The sequence below is a fragment of the Barbus barbus genome, assembly GCF_936440315.1.
Source record: "Barbus barbus genome assembly, chromosome: 2".
NCBI lineage: Eukaryota > Metazoa > Chordata > Actinopteri > Cypriniformes > Cyprinidae > Barbus > Barbus barbus.
Genome location: NC_136730.1, coordinates 6,555,466 through 6,577,486, shown reverse-complemented (window position 1 = coordinate 6,577,486; position 22,021 = coordinate 6,555,466). Strand labels below are relative to the sequence as shown.

Genomic DNA, 22,021 nt, shown 5'->3' with positions numbered 1-22,021 from the left:
TCTGTTTACTGGAACTAGGTGGGGACTGAAGCTTCGAAAAAATGTCAAAAGTTTATTTTGTGTGTCAAGGCTACTTGCCCCAGTGCACAGGAACCGGCCAATAGGGTGACAGATAAATCACGTTACCAGGGGCGACCAGGGTACTGTTTGCCAATTTCAAGATGTTACTGAAGCAAAGACGTTCTTTCTGCTGTATCTGCCAACTGTTATTCCACCTCTCCTACACATTCTCTTCTCGGAGAATTCTGAGAACAAAACTTTTGTGACGTTTCGGTTAACATATCGTTTAAATCCTATTTGTTACCTTTAAAACCCTTTAAAAGAAACCATCAAAGGATGTCAGACATAGACACTTTCTGGAGTGAAAATCATGTCCTCTTCGAATAGCATTATTTTTCTCGGGTTATAGATATTTCCTCTTTACCTTTGTAAGATCATTGTGACATTGGCGCCAACTCTGCACCGCAGACAATAGTTGGTAGTGTTCCAGACTTGTTTCCCCTTTCACTGGAAGTGCAGAGGTCACCTGATGGAATGCTTAGACCAGATGTATGTTGAGGTTCTGAGACTGAATAGGCAATAGCATTAAATGTGAAACTTTTTAAAAACTGATAAACAAACCAAAATGGGAGGCTTTTTTTAAATGTATCAATGTAAATTAAAGCAGGCAAAATAATAATAATAGGCTTAATAAAAGTGCTATAATAATAGCCTAACTAGCAACAACAATAGTGTTTTAATTTATGGAAGCCCATTTCCGCCAACTTGCAAAGGGATACCATAATTTCCTTTTTATGTCATAATTTCTTTTCTTTTTTTTCTTCTTCATAATTGAGACGTAGTATCTCATAATTTAGACTTTCATGTCAAATAGCCTACTTATGATTTACTACAACGTTTTTTGGTGGAAGCGGGTTTTCCTAATTAAAGACACTTGGCTAGAATATGTTATAGTGAAAACATACTTAATCTAGCTTGCTACCCGATTTTTTTTTTTTTTTTTTTTTGTAGGATAATAAAAGTTCAACTTAAAAGGTGATGCGAGTGCTTCTATTTGGCGTGACGTCACGACACCGGGCATGGCACAGGGACATCGCGCGCCAGCATGCAGTTACCCTCTCATTCGCTCGAGACCAGTCTTCTGCATCTGTATTATACGCAGTTCTTCGACCGTAACTGACAGTCGTGTCGAGATATAAACACCGCCAGCTGACTGACAGACTGCTGTTCTTCCTCGGAGAGTTGGACGCTTTCTCAACTTCATCGACAGTTTGCTCGGAGAGTAACAGGTGCGGGACAGAAGCTTTTCTCAAGTTTGTTGCCAACTGCTGCTCAGCTTGCCATTAAGTGTAAAAATAATATGGCAAACTCGGGCGTTCAGTTGCTTGGATTTGGTCTCTCTCTGATTGGCATCATTGGACTGATCGTGGGCACCATCCTCCCTCAGTGGAAGATGTCCGCGTACGTGGGGGACAGTATTATCACGGCAGTGGCCACTTACCAGGGACTGTGGATGTCCTGCGCGTTTCAGAGCACCGGACAGCTTCAGTGCAAAATCTACGACTCCATTCTACAATTAGACAGTGAGTGTCAAACATCTATCTATCTAGTTGATAAAATACTTTTCATTTTCTCTAATTATTCATTTTATTTATTATTTCCATGTATTTTTTTTTATTATTTTTATTTTAGCACATGATTAATCTGTATTTGCCTGTAATACCTGAAGGTCCACGTGTAAAGGCGCCAGAGGAATGGAGCTAATGAGAAAGAATAAATCTAAATGTGAATGTAGAAAATCCCAGTGGTGAATTAAAATGCGCAATATCATATCACACATGGGATCCAATATGTAGCCTATATAAATTGATCTAACAGATGAAGTGCCTGTCATGTAATATAGTGTAAATCTGTACTGTAGGTGTTTATTAGAATTCTCTGGCATCTGAAGCCGTAGTTTCCAACTCTTCACACACACACTCAAATAAACACTGATGCCATTTCCAGCTTGGTTAATGGATGCTGGCCTCGCCAGTGAGACTTTGGATCTACTGTATGACTGTAATGTAACCAGGCAGGACAGGTAGCCATGGTGCATGTGCTTCTTCAGGAAGAACGTAATCCATTGTTTCTATAGCTGCCAAAGTGTTTTTATTAACACACCCAACTACGGTGATGAATTATGAGTTTATTCATTGAATTGAGTGCTTCAGTTTAGGGCTGTAACAGAAACATTCCCCATTCCCCATTCCCTCAGTTCCCCCGAGGACTGGAATAGGAAACCACAACCTCACGTTCCACCTCAGCATTTTCAGGAACATTCTCTACAGATTAACGAAGACTGTTCTGAAATGCGATTTAGCTCTCACGGTTCACTCTTTGACTTGATGTATTTACTGTGGGGCTCTGTGCAGAACCTCAGGGGTCATTTCTGAGAAAACTGCAGGACACTTCCAGTTGAAACCAGCTGGAACTGCACCTGACAGCAGGTTGAAATAGGATGGAGGGAGGAGCGAAAGACGGGAGAAAGCAGAAGGATGAAGGGTGACCCCCTGAATTCCACCACTGACTGTTTTCTGTGCCTGGCAAGAGATGCCTCATTGTGTTTTAATGAATAAAGGAGAGGAATAATTATTCTGCTTCACTACAGCTTGCACCCCTGCCCCTCACACGTTCCCTTTTTTTTTTTTTTTTACCTCCTGTCTTGGTGGGTTTTGTGTGCACATGGACAGGATTGCACTGGCACAGACTGGTTTTTGTCGGAATGGCTTCTTGCACTCTCTGTTTTCTGTATTGCCTGATGGATTTTATATAAACATTTTTCAGCAGCATCTTTTTTAACAGTGTATGGACAGTGCATAATTAGTAGATGTGATAAGACAAACATTACTATTAGTGCTCAGACTTCTGTGAAAATGACACTTTAGCAACTGCAGAGCAAGAATTTAATTTTGTTATAATTAAATACAAATTAATATGAATCAAAAATAAAAACAATAGTTAATAATAAATTATTATAATTTATAATATTCTTTATTTAACAGCTATTTTATAGGTTGGGTCATCTGCGTGACATGGTTAAGATTTCAATATCCAGTTTTGGAGTAAAAACGCAATTTATTTACAAGTTACTTGTTATAATTGAAAATAAATAATAATAAATAAACAATCATTTTAATATTACTTGTGTAACATCATTTTCTTTATTTGTAATATGATCAAGATTTCAACATCTAGTTTTAGAGTAGAAACTCAATTTTGTACAATTTTATCAAATTAGTTTTTATATTATTATACAATAATATTATATTGTATAATATTAAATGTATTATATTTTTTTTATTTAGATCTCAGTATCTAGTTTTGGAGTGGACACTCAATTTCATACAGTTTAATTTGTTATAATTTCATATTTATAGTATCAAACAGCTATTTCCTGGTGGTTTGGCCATTTGCATGATGTATGGTTAAGATTTCAACATCCAGTTTTGGAGTAGAAAGTCCATTTTTATACAGTTTACTAATATTAATATAAATAATTCAATATTACTTGTGTAACATTAAATTATTGTCTTTATTATTTATAATACAGTTAAGATGTCATCTAGTTTAGACCCAGTTTTGTACAATTCTATAACATTTGTTTTAATAATAAATAATTCTGTATTACTTGTATAATATAAAATTGTTATTATCTTTATTATTGTTATTTATAACATGCCTAGTTTTGGAGTAGAAACTCAATTTTGTACCATTTAATTTGTTATAATTTAATACTATTTATAATGTCAAACAGCTATTTCCTGCTGGTTTGGCCATTCGCATGCTGACAGTTTTTAAGATGTCAACCTCTAAACTCACAGTAAGAGCACAATCAGCAATAAGATGGATCCACATCTCTTTGATGTTTCTCTGATCTTCTCTATCTGTCTCCCGCAGGTGATCTTCAAGCGACCCGTGCTTTGATGATTGTGGGTATCATTGTGTCCATTTGCGGTCTTGGTGTGGCCTGCATGGGCATGAAGTGCACCACATGTGGAGCTGATGACAAAGTTCGCAAGGCTCGCACGGCCATAACAGGAGGCATCATACTGCTAGTGGGAGGTGAGTGTACGTGTGAGCGAGATACCGAGACAGACTGCTCATGCAAGTTTACAGTAAACCGTGTTTGAACTGCTCTTATATAACATCAGTCTCTGCTCAGTCTGTGGGTCAATGAACATCAAAGAAAACAAGGTAGCTAATGCTAAACTAGCCAATGCTTTGAAGATATTGGCTAAGAAAGATCCTCTGTCTTTTTTTGTACCTACAGCCCTCTGTGCAGTTGTTGCCTGTTCGTGGTTTGCCCACAATGTGATTCGAGCTTTCTACAACCCCTTCACTCCAGTCAACACCAAGTGAGCACAAGGAATTCTACTTTGCACAATTTCTGGAGCAGAATGTCCCGACTTTTTGGATGTCTTCCTTATCCAACACACCCATTTCTGTTCTTGGAGCACTTCTACTAGTGCTAATGAGTTAAATTGGGTGGGTTCGATTATGAAAACATGCAAAATGCACAGTGTTGGGAAGCATCCAGGAACAGGATTAAGAAACACTCTGGAACTTTGACCAAATGCAATTATATAGTTTAAAAAAAAAAAAGATAAATAATATTCACATTTCCCATATGACCTATTATTTTTGTTCTTTAGGTTCGAGTTTGGAGCAGCCATTTTCATTGCTTGGGGTGGGTCATTTCTTGATGTTCTCGGTGGAGCCATGTTGGCTGCCTCTTGCCCTCGAAGTAAACAAGTGTCAAAATATCCTAAAAGTAACTCTGCACCGTCTGCAAGCGGCAGCAACAAAGAGTATGTGTGACCAAGACTGCCCCCTACTGGACAGACACTGAAGCAACTTCAGAAGCTGAAGAATTTCTTCAACAAAATGATGAACTGAGTAATGAAGGTAAAACAGCTGTCGCTGAGAAAGAAAACAGTTTACAAACTGTATAATGTCCCATTATAAAAGGGCAATCAGTTGTCCAAAAGTTCAAATATAAAATGTACTCTGTGGGAGTTTTTGAAATGGAGGACTGTAGAAATCTAGTGTCAGTATAAATACTCTCAGATTGCTTTGAGCCCTCAGTGTTTCATTGAAGTAAACAGCTAGATTGTTTTCTCTGTGTCAAAGAAGAGAAACTTAGTTAGTGGGTTATGTGTGTTGGGTGTTTTCAAAGTGCCCACTAGGGAGCACTGTACCCAACAAGCAGGTGTTGCCCAAAATGGAGGCAGGTTGTTGTTTTTTTTAAAGATTTTTGTTTTTGAGCATGCATCCTACAGAAATGCTAACATTTTTAATACTCATTTGAGTCACTCTGAAGTAATTTCATGTAATTGCAGATGGTCGAGGAAGATCCTGAACGTTATATTTCGTTTTTTTTCACTTGCCTAACACATTTCAGTATTAACTCATCACCTCACGTTCATTTGTCCTGTCCACGAGCATATCTGAACATCTTTTACTTATAAAAGCTTATTGATAATGGCAGTGTTAGCTAGCTTATTGTTTATATATTTGTTTTACATGCTTATTTTCAATAAAGTTGGCTTTCACTGTATCATATGGTGGTTGAATAAGACTTATTTATTACACAAAAATATTGAAATCTGAGATTCAAAATATAATTTAAATTATATTTTTAAAAAAGAAATATCACTGACCAAATAAAAAAGTACCATCCTGCAATGTTCAGAAATGTGTTAATTTTTTTGATTGAAAAAAATAATAATTACAAATAGCCTGTATCCAAACATTAACAAATGCAATAATGTTACTCGTGCATACTTTATTACTCCCACCCCACTGCACTCCCCCAAAACAATTTACAAAAATCCATGAATTTCCATGCAGACATTTAAAGTCAAAAACATTAAGAGCAATGTACTTCAACAAGCATCTGAGACCACTTTAGAAGATTTGATTGTTCATCTCAGTCAGTATGCATTCAAGATTGTACTTATTTCAATTCAAACTAAACTCAACAGGCACATAAAAACAGTGACCGAATAAAAGATCCTTACAATTAACAAGTAATCTATGTCATTCAGAGACATGTCATAGTAGGCCCTGGTTACCAAGGTCTTACCAAATGGCGTGTTACACGTTAACCGAGATTCACAGGAAAGTGTCCTCTTTGGGAGAGGAGTAATCCAGCCTGCTGAGGTTAGCTTTCTTATTCTGCAGTAAAGTGCAAATTTAATAAATATAGCCCTGTTACATTAGAGATCATCAAGATCTTCACTTCAAGAAAGAAACTTCCAAAACCAAGAACACCAGACAGGATAATTTAGTGCTACAGAAGCACGACATCAGTGAAGTGATGAGCAAGCATTAAGTGAACAGGAAGCAAAGTCCACAGTTCTTTCGTTTGACCTTGAAGTGGTGAAAGCCTTAAAAGCTGTACAGTGAAGGGTGACGACAACATGTGAGAGGGAGGGAGATTTTAGTCCAATTCTCTAGGCCTGCTTTGGTGTGTTGGCCTTTTAACAGCTTTGGCACAGTCAGTCATGCATCAGGCAACAGGTGATACTCTCTGAGAAACCGGGAAGCTTCTGTTATTGTTTATGATATCATCCAAGTCCTCATCATCAATAACCACTGTAAAAACAAAAGAAGAAATGTATCATACATTGACAACAGAGTGGAAACACGTGAACACCATGAGTTATGGTGCGTTCAAGTAATACTGGGAAGCTGGTTAAGATTTTTTTTTAACCCAACATCTACAAAATATGAACAACAACAGTGCGTTGGGTGTGTTTTTGGTTTAGGTTTTTATTCAACTTATGAAGACGTTGCATATTGGTTTACAATTATACAATACTATGATATTTCATACTTGCAAATTTTTTCATAGTTTTATATGTAAATGGATGTGTACACGTTTCCAGTGTTTTCCACTCATAATTATGACTTTGTGGTGATGTTTATGGGCGTTCAGCTTGTAAATATGGTCTTTCCGATATGACTTGAATGCATCAGTCACAATTAGTGCTTTCCTTCAAAGTTATTTTTACTAACTTAGAAAAGGGATGTTTGTCAAGACAAACTTGTTGGACTTGGTTGGAATTTTTAAAATAGTTTTATAAATTGCTTGCATATTCTGGTAGTTCTTCGGAGTATTTACTAGGAGACAGAGATAGATCTGAGCCAAGTTTAGTGTGTGTGTTTATTGCACGCACCCAGCTGATGAGTTAATTCAGATGGATTAAATGAGGGAAATATCCAAAATATTCAGTTCTGGGAAGGCTTTTAAATACAATTTTGATTTAGAATTCTGGTCTTGGGGCAAGTATTTTGAAGGGTGGGGGGGGGGGGGACTAGTAATAACACTACTTTATATCACCCACCTCTCGTAGACCGCCCGATCTGTCCGAGTTTGGGGGCTCGCTGCATTCTTCGTGGGGCAGACATCTGGTCTGGTCTGTTTCTCCCCGCCTGTCCGTGGTCGTACGGGATTACTGGACTGGGTTGTAATGCACCTGCCGGTGGTATGAGGTCGGGCATTTCTGCCATGCCGTACATGTCCTCCTGCTGCTGTACTTCGCTAAGTGTATTCATAAAAAAACACCTCAAGTCATTAGTTGGCTATACACTTCCGCGACGCCGACAAAATGTTAGTCAATCCACATAAACTGATCCGAAAGCAGTGTTTACAACACCTGGGGAGGGTAAAACACGGGGAAATTAAGCCATCGACCTTTACTCTCTAAATAATGAAACCCGGTAATCAAAATTCGTAATAAATCACACAATAGTCCGATAAACAGCCGGATTAAACATATACACCTTACACACACAAACACAAGTATAACTGATCGCACGCACCGGATGAGCTCGAGTATGTTCACGCCTGTCAACAACGCTGGAGCTTACATTAGAAATATATCACATGTACACATATAAAACAATGAAACGTATTCCTACCTTGTATTTGGTTAGCACGTATTCTATATGGATTTGTACGCGGTGTTCAGCGCGAGTCGGAAGTTGCACACTATCTACGGTGCTGAGTCTGTCGTAACTCTCACTTGGGGATTTCCTTGGTCGTTTCTGTATGCGTCACTGCGAGGGAGGGCCCGATCTCAGGGTGTGAGCCCGTGGGTAGGTGCTTACTGACGGCTCGCCCACCGCGTGTGTGGGTCCGCCAACTGTAACCTACATGTGAGAGCCCACGCTGGACTTTAGAGCATGTTTCACTTGTACTTTATACTGCGGTCAGGCCAGCCTCCACTTTGAAAAACACGGTCATTCTAGCCGCCACGTTATTTTGTGGTGCGCGCATATACTAGACGCATTGTTCCGGTAATAGCGAGTAAAAACTCGATCTATGGCATTCATTCAGCCAGTTTCTCTGTCAATAATGAATTAATGAACGAATAAATAAATACATTTTAAATAATAAAAATGTTTAAAAAAACGGTCTGATAAAATGAAGATGACTTCAAATGTTGAGTAATATTAAATGTAGATTTTCCAAATAATATGAAAATACCTGTCTGATGAGAAATAAAAGCCTTTCATGAACTTGCATAACCATATTTCTCTGTACATTCACATAGTTATTAAAAGAAAACTCACTGTCTCCACAAACAAGTTTCACTTTTGATGAATAGTACACCTCTCCAGAATGTAATTTGCCCAATGTCAGATTCGGTCTGATTTTCTGTATAATAAAAGCCCTCCAAAAACTCATATATGACCAATTTTGTCTTTGATTTTAGGTGGCTCTAAAAAGGCAACTGCCTGTTTCCACAGACCAGTTTCAATTCAGATTAATAGTCCACTACCCCAGGGTGTCAATCAACCAGTTTCAAGACGATCTGATGCTGCATTTCAAAATAAAAGCCCTCCAAAAACTCATATATGACCAATTTTGTCTTTGATTTTAGGTGGCTCTAAAAAGGAAACTCCCTGTTTCCACAGACCAGTTTCAATTCAGATTAATAGTCCACTACCCCAGGGTGTCAATCAACCAGTTTCAAGACGATCTGATGCTGCATTTCAAAATAAAAGCCCTCCAAAAACTCATATATGACCAATTTTGTCTTTGATTTTAGGTGGCTCTAAAAAGGAAACTCCCTGTTTCCACAGACCAGTTTCAATTCAGATTAATAGTCCACTACCCCAGGGTGTCAATCAACCAGTTTCAAGACGATCTGGTGCTGCATTACAAAATAAAAGCCCTCCAAAAACTCATATATGACCAGTTTTGTCTTTGATTTTAGGTGGCTCTAAAAAGGCAACTGCCTGTTTCCACAGACCAGTTTCAATTCAGATTAATAGTCCACTATTTCAGTGTTAGGACAGACAGCACAATTAGGTTTGTGTGTTTTTTATTTTTTGGCCGGTACGTAAAGTGATATTGAGATGCCGAAGCAAATCGTATGATGAATATCTCACATTCCACACTTTAAAAGCTGTAAATATCAGAGGTGGAGGTCTTGAGTTACATGCTGCATTTGCGAATTTAAAGATTTCTAATAAATGAAGAAAATGACTTGACTTTTTGAGTTGAGAACAAATAGCCTACTCTAAATTAAATCAGTCTCGAATCTCATGACTTGATAACTGTAATTAAACTTTAAAAATAATTTTAAAAATATTTGCGACATTAACTATTTAGCCTAAATCAGTGGTTCTCAAACTGGGGGTAGGCTACATGAGGTGATGTAGGGGATACGCCAATAAAATTCTGAGTTTTGGCATTCATTTAATTCTACCCCAAATTAAAGTAACATTAAAACCGAGCATGCATTTCTGAGAAGCAAAATGTCACTTCTAATATAAAAACAGGAAAATGGGAGTGCCGTAAATGGTCAAATACATGATATCCAATTACATTACCTCATCTTTGGAGATCAAAACTGACTACATCCCGTGCATGTGATAGGATGCCCGCTTAGTATGTGAACAAATCTGCGGCTTTGAACGATTTGAACTAGTCCCTTTTTAATTAATAACCCTTTCATAACTACAGCCATTTGATTCGTTACTGAATGAATGAATGAATGCTGCGACGCCTCGCTCATTAAGACAGTGACTTGCCGCCACCTACTGGCGGTTTAATTTTAAATCTACAATAATCACTTCCTTTTGCCAGTATTTATTGTTTTATTTATTATATTAATAATACACTTAATGAAATATTAAGAATATGACATAAAACATTACATACAATAAAATAAGGATGGAAAACCTTTGCCTCTATAAAGGTAAAAAAAAATGCACCTGTAAATCAGTTTAAGGGGGTAAATGTTGTCCTTTAATAAAAAAGCTGTGACAGCGGTCTAAGTGGAAGAGAGGGGGTACGCAGAAGTATCTTAAATGCCCCAGGGGGTACACCACTGTAAAACTTTTGAGAACCACTTATATAAACTGCAAGCCACGGAAGCAGCGGCGCCGGCGCCTCTGATCAAAGTCTACACACTGCATGATGCTGTGCAAGCACAAAACAATAGGCTACAGGGTAGAGAGAATCTACAAATATTGTTTGTTTGGATACAAACACTTCGAAACGGACAACATTCATGAAAAGAAATTTGGTGTAGGCCTATGCACAATTTGCAACCAGAGCATGACCGCCGCAATCTCGAACTTCATTCACCACATGTAGGCTGCACTGATCTTATGGATAACTGGACAAATATCAAATAATCTAGAGATTATGAAGCTATTTTTTATATTTAGCTTGTGTTTTATAATTGTCTTAGATCCCCATTAATTATTAACTTTGTTAATAATAATTCATATAACATTTTGTAGTTTATGTGACTAATGTCAAATTTTAATTTAACTGACGTTTTTTCGTTTGTCTTTTATTTATTTTTATTTTTATAATGAACATGTTGATTGATAAGGAGAAGAATAGAGTAAACCTTATAGTTACCTACACAATGTGTGATTGACATGAAAAAAATCTTGTTTGAAAGGTTGATTTCTCTGTTATTATTATTAATAAGCATAAATAGGACATTATAAAACTGATAGCATTTGTTTATGCATCACAATTTAGCATTTATCAGCTGTTCAACATTTGTATCCTTATACAAATTGTTAAATTGTTAGAATTAATGGAATTATTGATATAGTCATTTAGAATTGTATTAATAATACATTTGCATATTGTTATTATTTAAGAAATTTAATAATCTACAATGGATAAATAATTAATTTTGTTGTAAATATAAGCTCTTGATTCTGGTAACCACCTCTGCTAAATATGTTTCTGATCTGCACAGCTCGATTTGCTTCACCTGAATGTCACACATATTACTGGAGAACCATTTGAGCAGGCAATTCACTCTCCTCAACTTATAATAAGAGGGACAAGTTGTTCACTATACCAAAGACCATTTCTGACCCAGTAAAACCCTATGACTTAGACTTAGACTTAGACTTAGACTTAGACTTAGACTTAGACTTAGACTTAGACTTAGACTTAGACTTAGACTTAGACAACCGGCTCGGTAAGGCAGCTAACACTCGGAGAGTGTTAAACACCGAACAATACTCGGCAGAGAGGAAGAGGAAATCCATGGTTTAAATAGGGTGTGTGATTGTGTGATAATTCTCAGGTGTGAGTGTGATTAGTGCAATCAGCTGTATATGTGTCGTCAGTGCAATGGATGATGGGAATTGTAGTTCGTGGGTGAAGTGCAACAGTAGTGTGGTGCAAGAGTCAATATGATGGAGGAGTGACCTGGTGGTGATTAAAAAGTCCACAGACCAGATTCGTGACACACACACACACACATTCTGTTTATTGCTAAGTTTTAAAGCTTATACTGAACTTTAAACAATTTGAATATCTACAGTTAAGTATATACACAACATAAAATTGGCCCCTTTCTATTAATTGTGGCCCCTTTTGTGCCCCCCAGTTGAAAAAATCCTAGAATCGCCCCTGTATACATATATATATTCAAAGATGCGTAAAATAAGTTCTTATACCTAAGCGTTATAGGATAGAGTTTAGAAAATATTATCCATCACAAAACTGACAGGACAGACTGAAAGGAACAGTGGGAAGGATTTTTTTACATAGCACAGTTAATATAGGCTGCTGCTATGTCAATGTCATGCTCATGGATTGGATATTTTGACTACTATAATGGATTAACATTAATGGTACTGATTATCATACAAAAAGGCCCCTGTGTGACTTGTGTGTTTATTATATGTAATGATTTGGAAATAAAACAAATGTATTTTTGTTTATTTATTTATTTGCTTGTTTGAGACTATTCTACAGGATAGCAAAAAATTCTATAACATCATCATACACTTTATTCAGAATGAACACATTTAAAGATACTTGGTTTTCATTGGACAGTATGCTATGAAAAATTGCACTACGAAAAATAAATATTAAATGCTGCATTTTAAAAAAAAGTGTAATAAATTAAAAATACAATATTTGAGTCTGAAGTGGAGTTTTAAGCAAACGGTAACACGATATGGAATTTTTTTTCAAAAAAAATTTACAAAACAAAATCTTCCAACCACTGGTATTAGTCAAAGAGAATAAAAACAAGGATGAAGAGAAGAACTGATGTTGATGAGGAAGAAACAGTTATATACATTTTATAAAGCAGTTATACCAACCTGTGGCAGGCATGCTGTAAGGCAACATGGGCAAAGATCAAATAATTTTTAAAGTTGAATTTACAAACATTTTTATTGATCAGTGATACAACAGATGTAGATGCATTCAACACATACAAGTTTCATAAATAATTTACATTTGTATCGCACAACAGAGATATTTAAGAATGATGTCCAACACAGATGAGAAACTTGTGCCCCCAAACTCCATGAAATGGCAGAACATATAGGCAGAGGCCATAGGAATATGTGTCTTCCAGAGCTGTCTTTACAACAGAGTTTGTACTTCAGATCGTAAGAATGACTTCTTCCTTGTGCATGCTCTGTCATCTCCACTTTTTTGAGTGTCTTGCTGTTGAAAATAAACTATTAGCCGACTTGTAGATGAACAGACGCTATATCTTTTTAAAGGATATACTCATCTGTAAAAACAGGAGAACTTTTTATGGGTGTTTTATAATCATTTTTATTGTGTTATTCATCATTAGCCATTGGCTGAGTGATACTGTGTACTGTAATATCAGTCTGAAATGAAAGGGGTCTTTGAAAACAAGAACTATATGTGTTTTTGAACATCTTAAATTTTGTAATGTAATATCAGATAGTCTTGACTTTGGGTGAGTGACATCTAGGCTAAAAGTTCACTGAGAGAGTCTTCTATCAATCTGAACTGAATGTGGTCTGACACTGGGGCAGTTGGACTATTAATCTGAATTCAAACTGTTCTGTGGAAACAGGGAGTTTCCTTTTTAGAACTATCCAAAATCAAAGACAAAACTGGTCATATATGAGTTTTTGGAGGTCTTTTATTTTGTAATGCAACATCGGATACTCTTGAAACTGGTTGAGTGACACCCTGGGGCAGTGGACTATTAATCTGAATTGAAACTGGTCTGTGGAAACAGGGAGTTTCCTTTTTAGAGCTATGCAAATTCACAGGCAGAACAGGTAGCATATGAGTTTTGGAGGGCGTTTATTTTGTAAGGCAGTATCAGATCGTCTTGAAACTGGTTGAGTGACACCCTGGGGCAGTGGACTATTAATCTGAATTGAAACTGTTCTGTGGAAACAGGGAGTTTCCTTTTTAGAGCTATCTGAATTTAAAGACAAAACTGGTCATATATGAGTTTTTCTTCCCCGAGGTCTCTTCCCGGTGGGACATGCCCGGAACACCTCCCCAGGGAGGCATCCAGGAGGCATCCTAGCCAGATGCCCGAGCCACCTCATCTTATCTAAAAGATGTCACTCATTATTGACTTTTTATCGTTGAAATATTGAGTAAAGGAATATTACACAGTCCTGTTGCCTTATTGTTTATTCAGCTTCACAGAAACAGTCCAAGCCATCTAGTTCTTACGTGACGTTCTAGAATTAATAACAAAGGATTGGACACATCTTCTGAACTCAGTCTCAGAAGATGTGTCTAACAAAGTCTAACAAAGTCTTGCTCGTGTGATGCTTTAATAAGATGATTAGGTCAACCATATAGCCTACATGTACCATGATATTTACAACAAGATTCAATAAATACCATGGCAGTCAAAAAAATAAAAATAAAATTAAAACATGGGATGCAGTTGTTACATGTTGGGTTTTCTGTGACTGTTCCATGTCGGGTTTTCTGTTTTCCCCTGTGTCCTAGTTCAGTTTAATTAGTCATTGTGTACACCTGTCCTTCCCAATTACCTGCCCCTTTATAAGTTCCTGTGTTTGTCAGTCTCACTGTCGGTTATTGTTTCGATTTTGATGTGTGTGCACTCCTGTGTCTGTATCTGCTCCTGGATCTCTGATTAAAAGAGAAGGTAATTGTTTATGCTTGTCGTGTGTTCGTTGTCCCGCACAGCACCATAACATAATAACCGACCAAAACAGCAAGTTTGCGGCGTTTTTCCCCCGTTTTATTTTCCCGGTTTTTGCCAAGTTTTTTATTTTTTATTATGGATCCCGCTGCCCTCGTCATCCTGCTGGAGCAGGGGGACCGCTCTCTCGAGGACCACACAGAGGATTTTTTGTTCCTGGCCAACTTAACACACTTCCCGGACTACTGCCTCTGCTCGTTCTACAAAGCTGGACTGAACAACACCACACGTGGGCAGTTGTCCGGGGACGGTCCTCGAGAGAGCCTCGCCGCCTTTATCGAGTGGGTGCTGGTGTCTTGCAAATCGCAACTCACCGTGGACCTCGCAGAGAATGACACCAGCCCCACTCGGGACCCAGCGCCCAGTCCACTACCACCCCGCAGCGCGGAGCTGCCCGAGCCCACCGCAGACGGAGAGCCAGAGTCTGCCGCGGTCGTAGAGCCATCGCCATCAGGAGCGACAGAGCTGCCGATCGTCCCGGAGCCCGAGCCCCAAACGTCTGACCAGGTGCGAGAGCCGGCAGTGCATCCGACGGTGGAGAAAGTTGTGGAGATCGCGGGGGCTATGGAGCGCCCCGCCCACGGCGCCACCGCTGAGGGTGAGCATGAACTGGACCTGGGTAACCTCATTGACTTCCACTCTGACACGATCATCCTTAAGCCAGCTCCTGTATTGAACTTCTGGGAAATTATCCCACCCGACCTCCCTCTCCCACCGCCTCTCATTGATCTGGTTCCTACTCCAACACCCTCATCACTGGAGTTCGTCAGCCCCTCTGCTCACCCTCAGCTCACCATCTGTGGCGTGGGCTCGCCGCTGGTCTGCCGATCTCCAGCTCTGTTGGCGTTGAGTCTGGAGGATCCCTCGTCTCCGCCCTCAGCCTCCGAGACCCAGACTCCGCCTCAGTCCGGCGACCCTGCGGCTCCACCATGCCTTCAAGCTCCCTCGGCTCCACCGGATCCCGTCTGTCCACCAGCTCCACCGGGCTCCCTCGTCCTTCCGGCTCCGCATTGGTCAGTCGTCCCCCTACCTGCACCTCAGGACTACTCTCCTTGGGCTGCGCCCCGTCCCTTCGTCCCTCCGGCTCCGTTGGGCTCCTCCTTCCCTCCTGCTCCACCTATGTCCTCTGTCGCTCCGGCTCCGCCGCGGCCTTCCGGATCTCCGCCTGCGCCGAGGTCGCCGAAGACATCTGCTCCGCCTTGGACCTCCGGATCTTCGGCGTCACCCTGGCTCTTCGGCTCTCCGTCTCCACCTCGGGCTCCACCTCCACCTGCTCCGCCGCCGTTGGTCGGCCCCATGGAGTCGGCGGTCCCTCCTCCGCCATGGCTCCTCCCCCCGTCGGCTCCCCCGTGGGCCACCATCTGGACTGTGGCCTGGGTCGTCATCTGGCTCCTCCTGTTCCTGGCTCCCCCTTGGCTCCTCCCACCCTCCACTCCCCCATGGACTTATTGTTTGGACTCTCTGATGTTTATTCCCTGCCACCCTCCGGTTCCACATCCTCCTCCAGATCCCCCACCCGCCCTCCTCAGTTGTTACGTTACGGCGTGAGGCCACGCCTTGCCGGGAGGGGGCGATATGTTACATGTTGGGTTTTCTGTGACTGTTCCATGTCAGGTTTTCTGTTTTCCCCTGTGTCCTAGTTCAGTTTAATTAGTCATTGTGTACACCTGTCCTTCCCAATTACCTGCCCCTTTATAAGTTCCTGTGTTTGTCAGTCTCACTGTCGGTTATTGTTTCGATTTTGATGTGTGTGCACTCCTGTGTCTGTATCTGCTCCTGGATCTCTGATTAAAAGAGAAGGTAATTGTTTATGCTTGTCGTGTGTTCGTTGTCCCGCACAGCACCATAACAGCAGTATTGTTGTTGTTCCTTTATTTATTTATTTTGTCTTTATTGTTCACATTTTTTCAGCCCCTATGTTTGATGTTTGAGGGGAAAAAAGAATGTTAACAAGCTGTGCTTTCAGGTGTTTCAAAACTTTCTTCATAACTGGCAAACTATAGCAGGTTTGGTTTCAGTTCATTGTGCATAAATATTTACTCAATCCACTGCTCTCTTTGTTCTCTGTCTTGTGAAGTATCACCTTACTGTTTTTTTACGAAATACTTAACACCGCACACAATATGTGGTTTGTTCAGAAACACGTCAGCTGATCCCTCATATATTAACTCTCCAGGTGAGAGCAACAAAATCTTCATGAGTTTGTATGGTTTTGGCAGGTGAAGTTACAAATGGTGCTGGAAGTAAAACAAAAATCTGCACTGTTTGCTGCACATATACAAGGGAGAAACGCTAAAATAATGAACAATAGTAAGTTGACCATACATCCTCTTCTTTCCTGGACATGTCCTGGTCAGGAGTAGGTTGATTAATAGCATACAGGCTTTGTACATAACTGATCATGGCATTCAGGAAGCTGGAATTGACAGAGAACAGTCAAAGCAATGCAAATATGCATAATGTATAAAGACTGTAGAGAGCATGACAATATAGAGCCAGAACTTAGACATTTGATGAAAGAACAGGACATGTCTGGGAAAAAGAGTATGTATAGTCACACTAAAAATATATAGGTTAATGCAGTGTTTCATTTAAAGTTTCATTGCCAGTAAGAAATATGGATAAATGTTTGCAATTCATCCCCCAGGTGTGACCAAAAAAATATATATGTTTTTTAAACCCTGGATGGTGTTAATGTATGCCATATAGACCACATAAACTGTACAGGCCTAGTGTATTAGTGTATTATAAGGCAACAAACTAGTGATTCATAACAGATGCTCTAAATCTGACCTCCACTCACAGTGTAACGTATCTGTTTCTGTTTAGTTTCCTTTCTACCCATATTTGGTTCTTCCTGTTTTAGTTCGTGTCCTAGTTCTGTTAATTAATTATCGTCATCACCTGTGTTCTATTAATTACCTTGTTTTCTCGTTTGTTCCTCTCCTTTATAAGTCCTCAGTTCTGCGCTTATGTTTTGTCTGATCTTGAGTTAACATGTTGTCTACGTGTGTTGATGCTGTTTATTAAAGATTCCTACTTTTGTTTACTCTTTCGTCGTGCGCCTTCATCCACAACCACAGACCGTTACAGAAGATCAGACCGACACAGAAGATGGGCGAGCTCGCACAGTTTTTTGATTTAGCCCACGCTATCCAGGACCCAGTGAGTTTTTTGTTGGCTTTTGCGCCTCTCGCCCTCGCCAGCTAGCTAGATGGGGGAACCATCAAGATGCTGCTCCGGCTAGGGCTCACTCATCACCAACAGCGAGAACTCCCCGACACCACCGACCTCAGCTGGAGAGAGGCAATGATCCGGTGTCTGGAGAGCCTCCGACCCCGAGCCGGAGCCCTACCCACGGCGAAGAATGTTCCGTCCGCGGTGATGAAGAAACCGCCGCAACCGGCGATGAACGTTACGCCGTTCGCGGCGATGATGGTCCCGCTGCCCAGGACGGCGATGATGGTCCCGTCCAGCCCGCCTGAGTTCCCGCTGGTCCCGTCCAGCCCGCCTGAGTCCCCGCTGGTCCCGTCCAGCCCGCCTGAGTCCCCGCTGGTCCCGTCCAGCCCGCCTGAGTCCCCGCTGGTCCCGTCCAGCCCACCTGAGTCCCCGCTGGTCCCGTCCAGCCCACCTGAGTTCCCGCTGGTTCCGCCCAGCTCTTCGTCTCCGCTGGTTCCGCCCAGCTATCCTTCGTCTCCGCTGGTTCCGTCCAGCTCCGCGCTACAAGAGCGCCCCTCTGAATCCGCGCTTTTAGAGCGCCCCCGAGAATCTAGTTCTCAAGCCACGGCCAGGAGTGCCGATCCCGATCCCCGAGAATCCAGTTCTCAAGCCACGGCCAGGAGAGCCGATCCCGAATCTCGAGAATCCAGTTCTCAAGTCACGGCCAGGAGAGCCAATCCCGAATCCCGAGAATCCAGTTCTCAAGTCACGGCCAGGAGAGCCTATCACGAATCCCGAGAATCCTGTTCTCAAGTCATGGCCAGGAGTGCCGATCCCGATCCCCGTGAATCCTGTTCTCCAGTCACGGCCAGGAGTGCCGTTCCCGATCCTCAAGTGTCCGCGCCGCAAGAGCGCCCTCAAGAGCCTGCGCCGCAAAAGCGCCCTCAAGAGCCAGCGCCCCCAAGAGCCCGCTCCTCCAGAGCGCCCTCCAAAGCCCTCTCCTCCTGAGCATTCCCATGAACCTGCTCCTCCAGTATGGCCGCCAGAGGGGAACGTTCCCAAAGAAATTTTGTGGGGGGGCCATATAGCCTCAGTCTGTGTGGCCAGGCCAAAGGCCAAGGCCACAAAGCTCCCCGATCCGCCATGGCCGCCCAAGGACCCCGATCCGCCATGGCGTCCCGAGTCTCCGGATCCGCCATGGCGTCCCGAGTCTCCGGATCCGCCATGGCATGCCGAGTCTCCGGATCCGCCATGGCATGCCGAGTCTCCTGATCCGCCATGGCATGCCGAGTCTCCTGATCCGCCATGGCATGCCGAGTCTCCTGATCCGCCATGGCATGCCGAGTCTCCTGATCTGCCATGGCATGCCGAGTCTCCTGATCCGCCATGGTCTCCCGAGTCTCCAGATCCACCCTGGAGGCTTCCCTTGTCTCCTCCCTGTCCTGGTCTGCTCCAGCCTCCAGGGCGCCCGCCCCCCCCTCCCCGATGTTACTGTTACGGTGCGGGACGCACCTTCCGGGAGGGGGAGATACTGTAACGTATCTGTTTCTGTTTAGTTTCCTTTCTACCCATATTTGGTTCTTCCTGTTTTAGTTCGTGTCCTAGTTCTGTTAATTAATTATCGTCATCACCTGTGTTCTATTAATTACCTTATTTTCTTGTTTGTTCCTCTCCTTTATAAGTCCTCAGTTCTGCCCTTATGTTTTGTCTGATCTTGAGTTAACATATTGTCTACATGTGTTGATGCTGTTTATTAAAGATTCCTACTTTTGTTTACTCTTTCGTCGTGCGCCTTCATCCACAACCACAGACCGTTACACACAGCTCCACTACTAAGATATTGCAGTTATTTAGTCCCAAACATTGTGATCTGACAAGATCAGCTTTATCAGATTTAACGTGTTTTCTCTAGTGTTGTTGTATAGATTGGGGTAAACAAGCAATATCTCTTTTCCCATTCAAAATTGTGGTATGCACTGTGAACATGTTGAGACTCATTTATGCCGGTAAAATTAAACCCCCCTGAATAGTTCAGGGTATAAAAGTGGGTGATGTGAGAAAGGGGCAGGAGAGATAATCATTACACAAGAGCATAAAAGGAGGGTGGAAATCGTACTTTTTCAATAAGCAGCACCAGCGTGAAGATGTCCAAACCAATTTGTCTGCTGTTTGCCCTGGTGATTCTGACCACAATTTTGTCCAACAACTCAGGTAATGTCTGTTACAGTATACCTGTACATTGCTTGCATCATTTATTCTGTAGTTTTCACATGAATATTAGTAACCATAAGGGAATTTTTCAGCATTAATGTTTATCCTTTGAATGTGAGACTAATGTCAGCTATATCTCCACACAGTCTGTTCACAGAGGAGATCCTGGCAAGCTGCAAAAGTTTGTGGCTGCAAAAGTAAGGAACAAAGTCTTTTTGCCAAAACATTGTGTAGTATTAATATGGATCACAAAATTATTTAATTTTATTTAATGTAATAAATCTCTCTCTTTAGTTCATCCTATGATGGGGCTACAGTGTAGATCCAATCTTAGAAAAGAGTACCGCGAAATTGTCGGGTGCATTTGCAGGCACCCCAAAATATGTAAGTTAAACAATATTGAATTAAAACATGTTACGGAAACAATGTTGTCACTAATCATTATAATAAATCTGTTTTCTTTTTTGCACAGATTTGAATGAAGTCTCCGAGAAACAGTTTGTATGGATGTGCAGCTCAAAATCTATTTCTATTCCTTTGTGATCTGATGGAATTGTGCTGCTCCAAATTATCACATATCTACCAGGCTCAATGTTTAAAGTTTCTATGATGAATTGACTTTAATGTAATCATGAAAATGCTCTGATTTCAACAATGATTGTGATCATTTTGCTCGAATTTTAAAGCAACACAAAAATATGTAAAGCATGAACTGTAGAGATGTGTTTTTCTGTCATTGTTTTCTCTTGTGTGTTGTTGTTTAGATTAGAGTTAAACAAGCATGTCCTGTCTCATTCAGGTAAAATCATGTTATACACTGTGAACATGTTGAGACCATTTATGCATTAATGAACAGTTCAGCATATAAAAAGGGATGAAGTGGGAATTGTGCTGCTTTATATAGAGCTTCTATGTGATTTATCGCATATCTATACTCAGCATGCATGATGAATTTACTGTCATATAATCACAAAAATGCTCTGATTTCAACAATGTTCTAATTGTGATTGGTTGATTGCATCTTACAGCAACACAATAAAAGTATGTAAAGCATAAACTGTAATGAGGCATTTTATCACTTGTTTTCTCTTGAGCGTTGATGCTTTTCTGTCATCACTGTGCGTTTTTTATGATTTTACATTTATTCATTTAGCTGACGCTTTTATCCAAAGCGACTTACAATTGCTATATATGTCAGAGGTCACACACCTCTGGAGCAACTAGGGGTTAAGTGTCTTGCTCAGGGACACATTGGTGTCTCACAGTGGATTCAAACCCGGGTCTCTCACACCAAAGGCATGCGTCTTATCCACTGCGCTATCACCACCCCATAATATAAATAACATAAAGAGATACTGTGTTCTGTATCTCTGCTGGCCATCTTTGTTTACAGCAGCCTTTTATATCACTAAAAGTTTCTTTTGCCAGATTTAGACTTCATTTGAAGAATTATGCATGTTCCAACAAGCCACTTGCCCCTCTCAGGTTTGACTGCTATGTTTGGACCCAAAAGTACATTTTTTACTCCTGTATCTGTAAAGCAAATCTCTCAAGGTCTGAGATCTTTCTAAAGATCTCTCATGTGAGGCTTAAATCTGTTGCTCAGCATTTTAGCCCCTCATCATCACAAAATCTGATAATATGGTTTCAGTTTTCATGGCAACAAATGGAATTTCCTTTTCAATGAAATGAGATAAAATGCATTTTTATTGTTCATTCAATACTTCAGTCTTTTGCTTGTTTATTGTTTACATTAATATTACATTACTTTTTTCAAAAGTGAGTTTTACAATGAAAACCAGCCAGCAGAACTATTATTTTTTTTATTATTATTTATACATTTTTATGATAATTTCTAACTTGGATTATAATGAAAATCTTTCAATGACATATTTGACTTTTAAATTGCATTCAGTTCTCATATTATTGTCTGTGCGTTTGTATTTTGGTCTCCTAAAACAACAATGATGACCTTGAAGCATTCAATGAATTATATTCAGAAGCATTTACAATTTTGCTTACTAGTCATCAACTTCTAGCCTAACGTTTGAGAACCAAAGAACTGCAAGAATACTAAGGGAGTAGCTTATTTACAGTCAACAGCTTACGTTATCAGCAGGCTACTGCCTGGTTACAAAGGGTGG

General features: G+C 40.6%; 2 protein-coding genes and 1 long non-coding RNA gene across 3 annotated transcripts; 2 read left to right on the top strand and 1 right to left on the bottom strand.

Moving 5' to 3' along the window:
• Window positions 1-1,079: 1,079 nt before the first annotated feature.
• Window positions 1,080-5,732, top strand: LOC306879568 (claudin-7-A-like). Its single transcript, XM_079432607.1, has 4 exons — window positions 1,080-1,583; window positions 3,940-4,104; window positions 4,313-4,397; window positions 4,695-5,732. Exons 1-4 carry the CDS (start codon window positions 1,361-1,363, stop codon window positions 4,858-4,860), a joined length of 639 nt encoding a protein of 212 aa, XP_079288733.1. The 5' UTR covers window positions 1,080-1,360; the 3' UTR covers window positions 4,861-5,732.
• Window positions 5,305-7,602, bottom strand: LOC306879573 (uncharacterized protein; the record flags this gene model as incomplete). Its single annotated transcript, XM_079432619.1, has 2 exons — window positions 5,305-6,639; window positions 7,392-7,602. 2 exons carry the CDS (start codon window positions 7,600-7,602, stop codon window positions 6,554-6,556), a joined length of 297 nt encoding a protein of 98 aa, XP_079288745.1. The 3' UTR covers window positions 5,305-6,553.
• A 12,009-nt stretch (window positions 7,603-19,611) lies between these two features.
• LOC306885529 lies at window positions 19,612-21,797 on the top strand. The gene is made up of 4 exons (XR_013785558.1): window positions 19,612-19,877; window positions 20,024-20,074; window positions 20,172-20,261; window positions 20,350-21,797. It is a non-coding gene; the product is annotated as an uncharacterized lncRNA (long non-coding RNA).
• The last annotated feature ends 224 nt before the right edge of the window (window positions 21,798-22,021 follow it).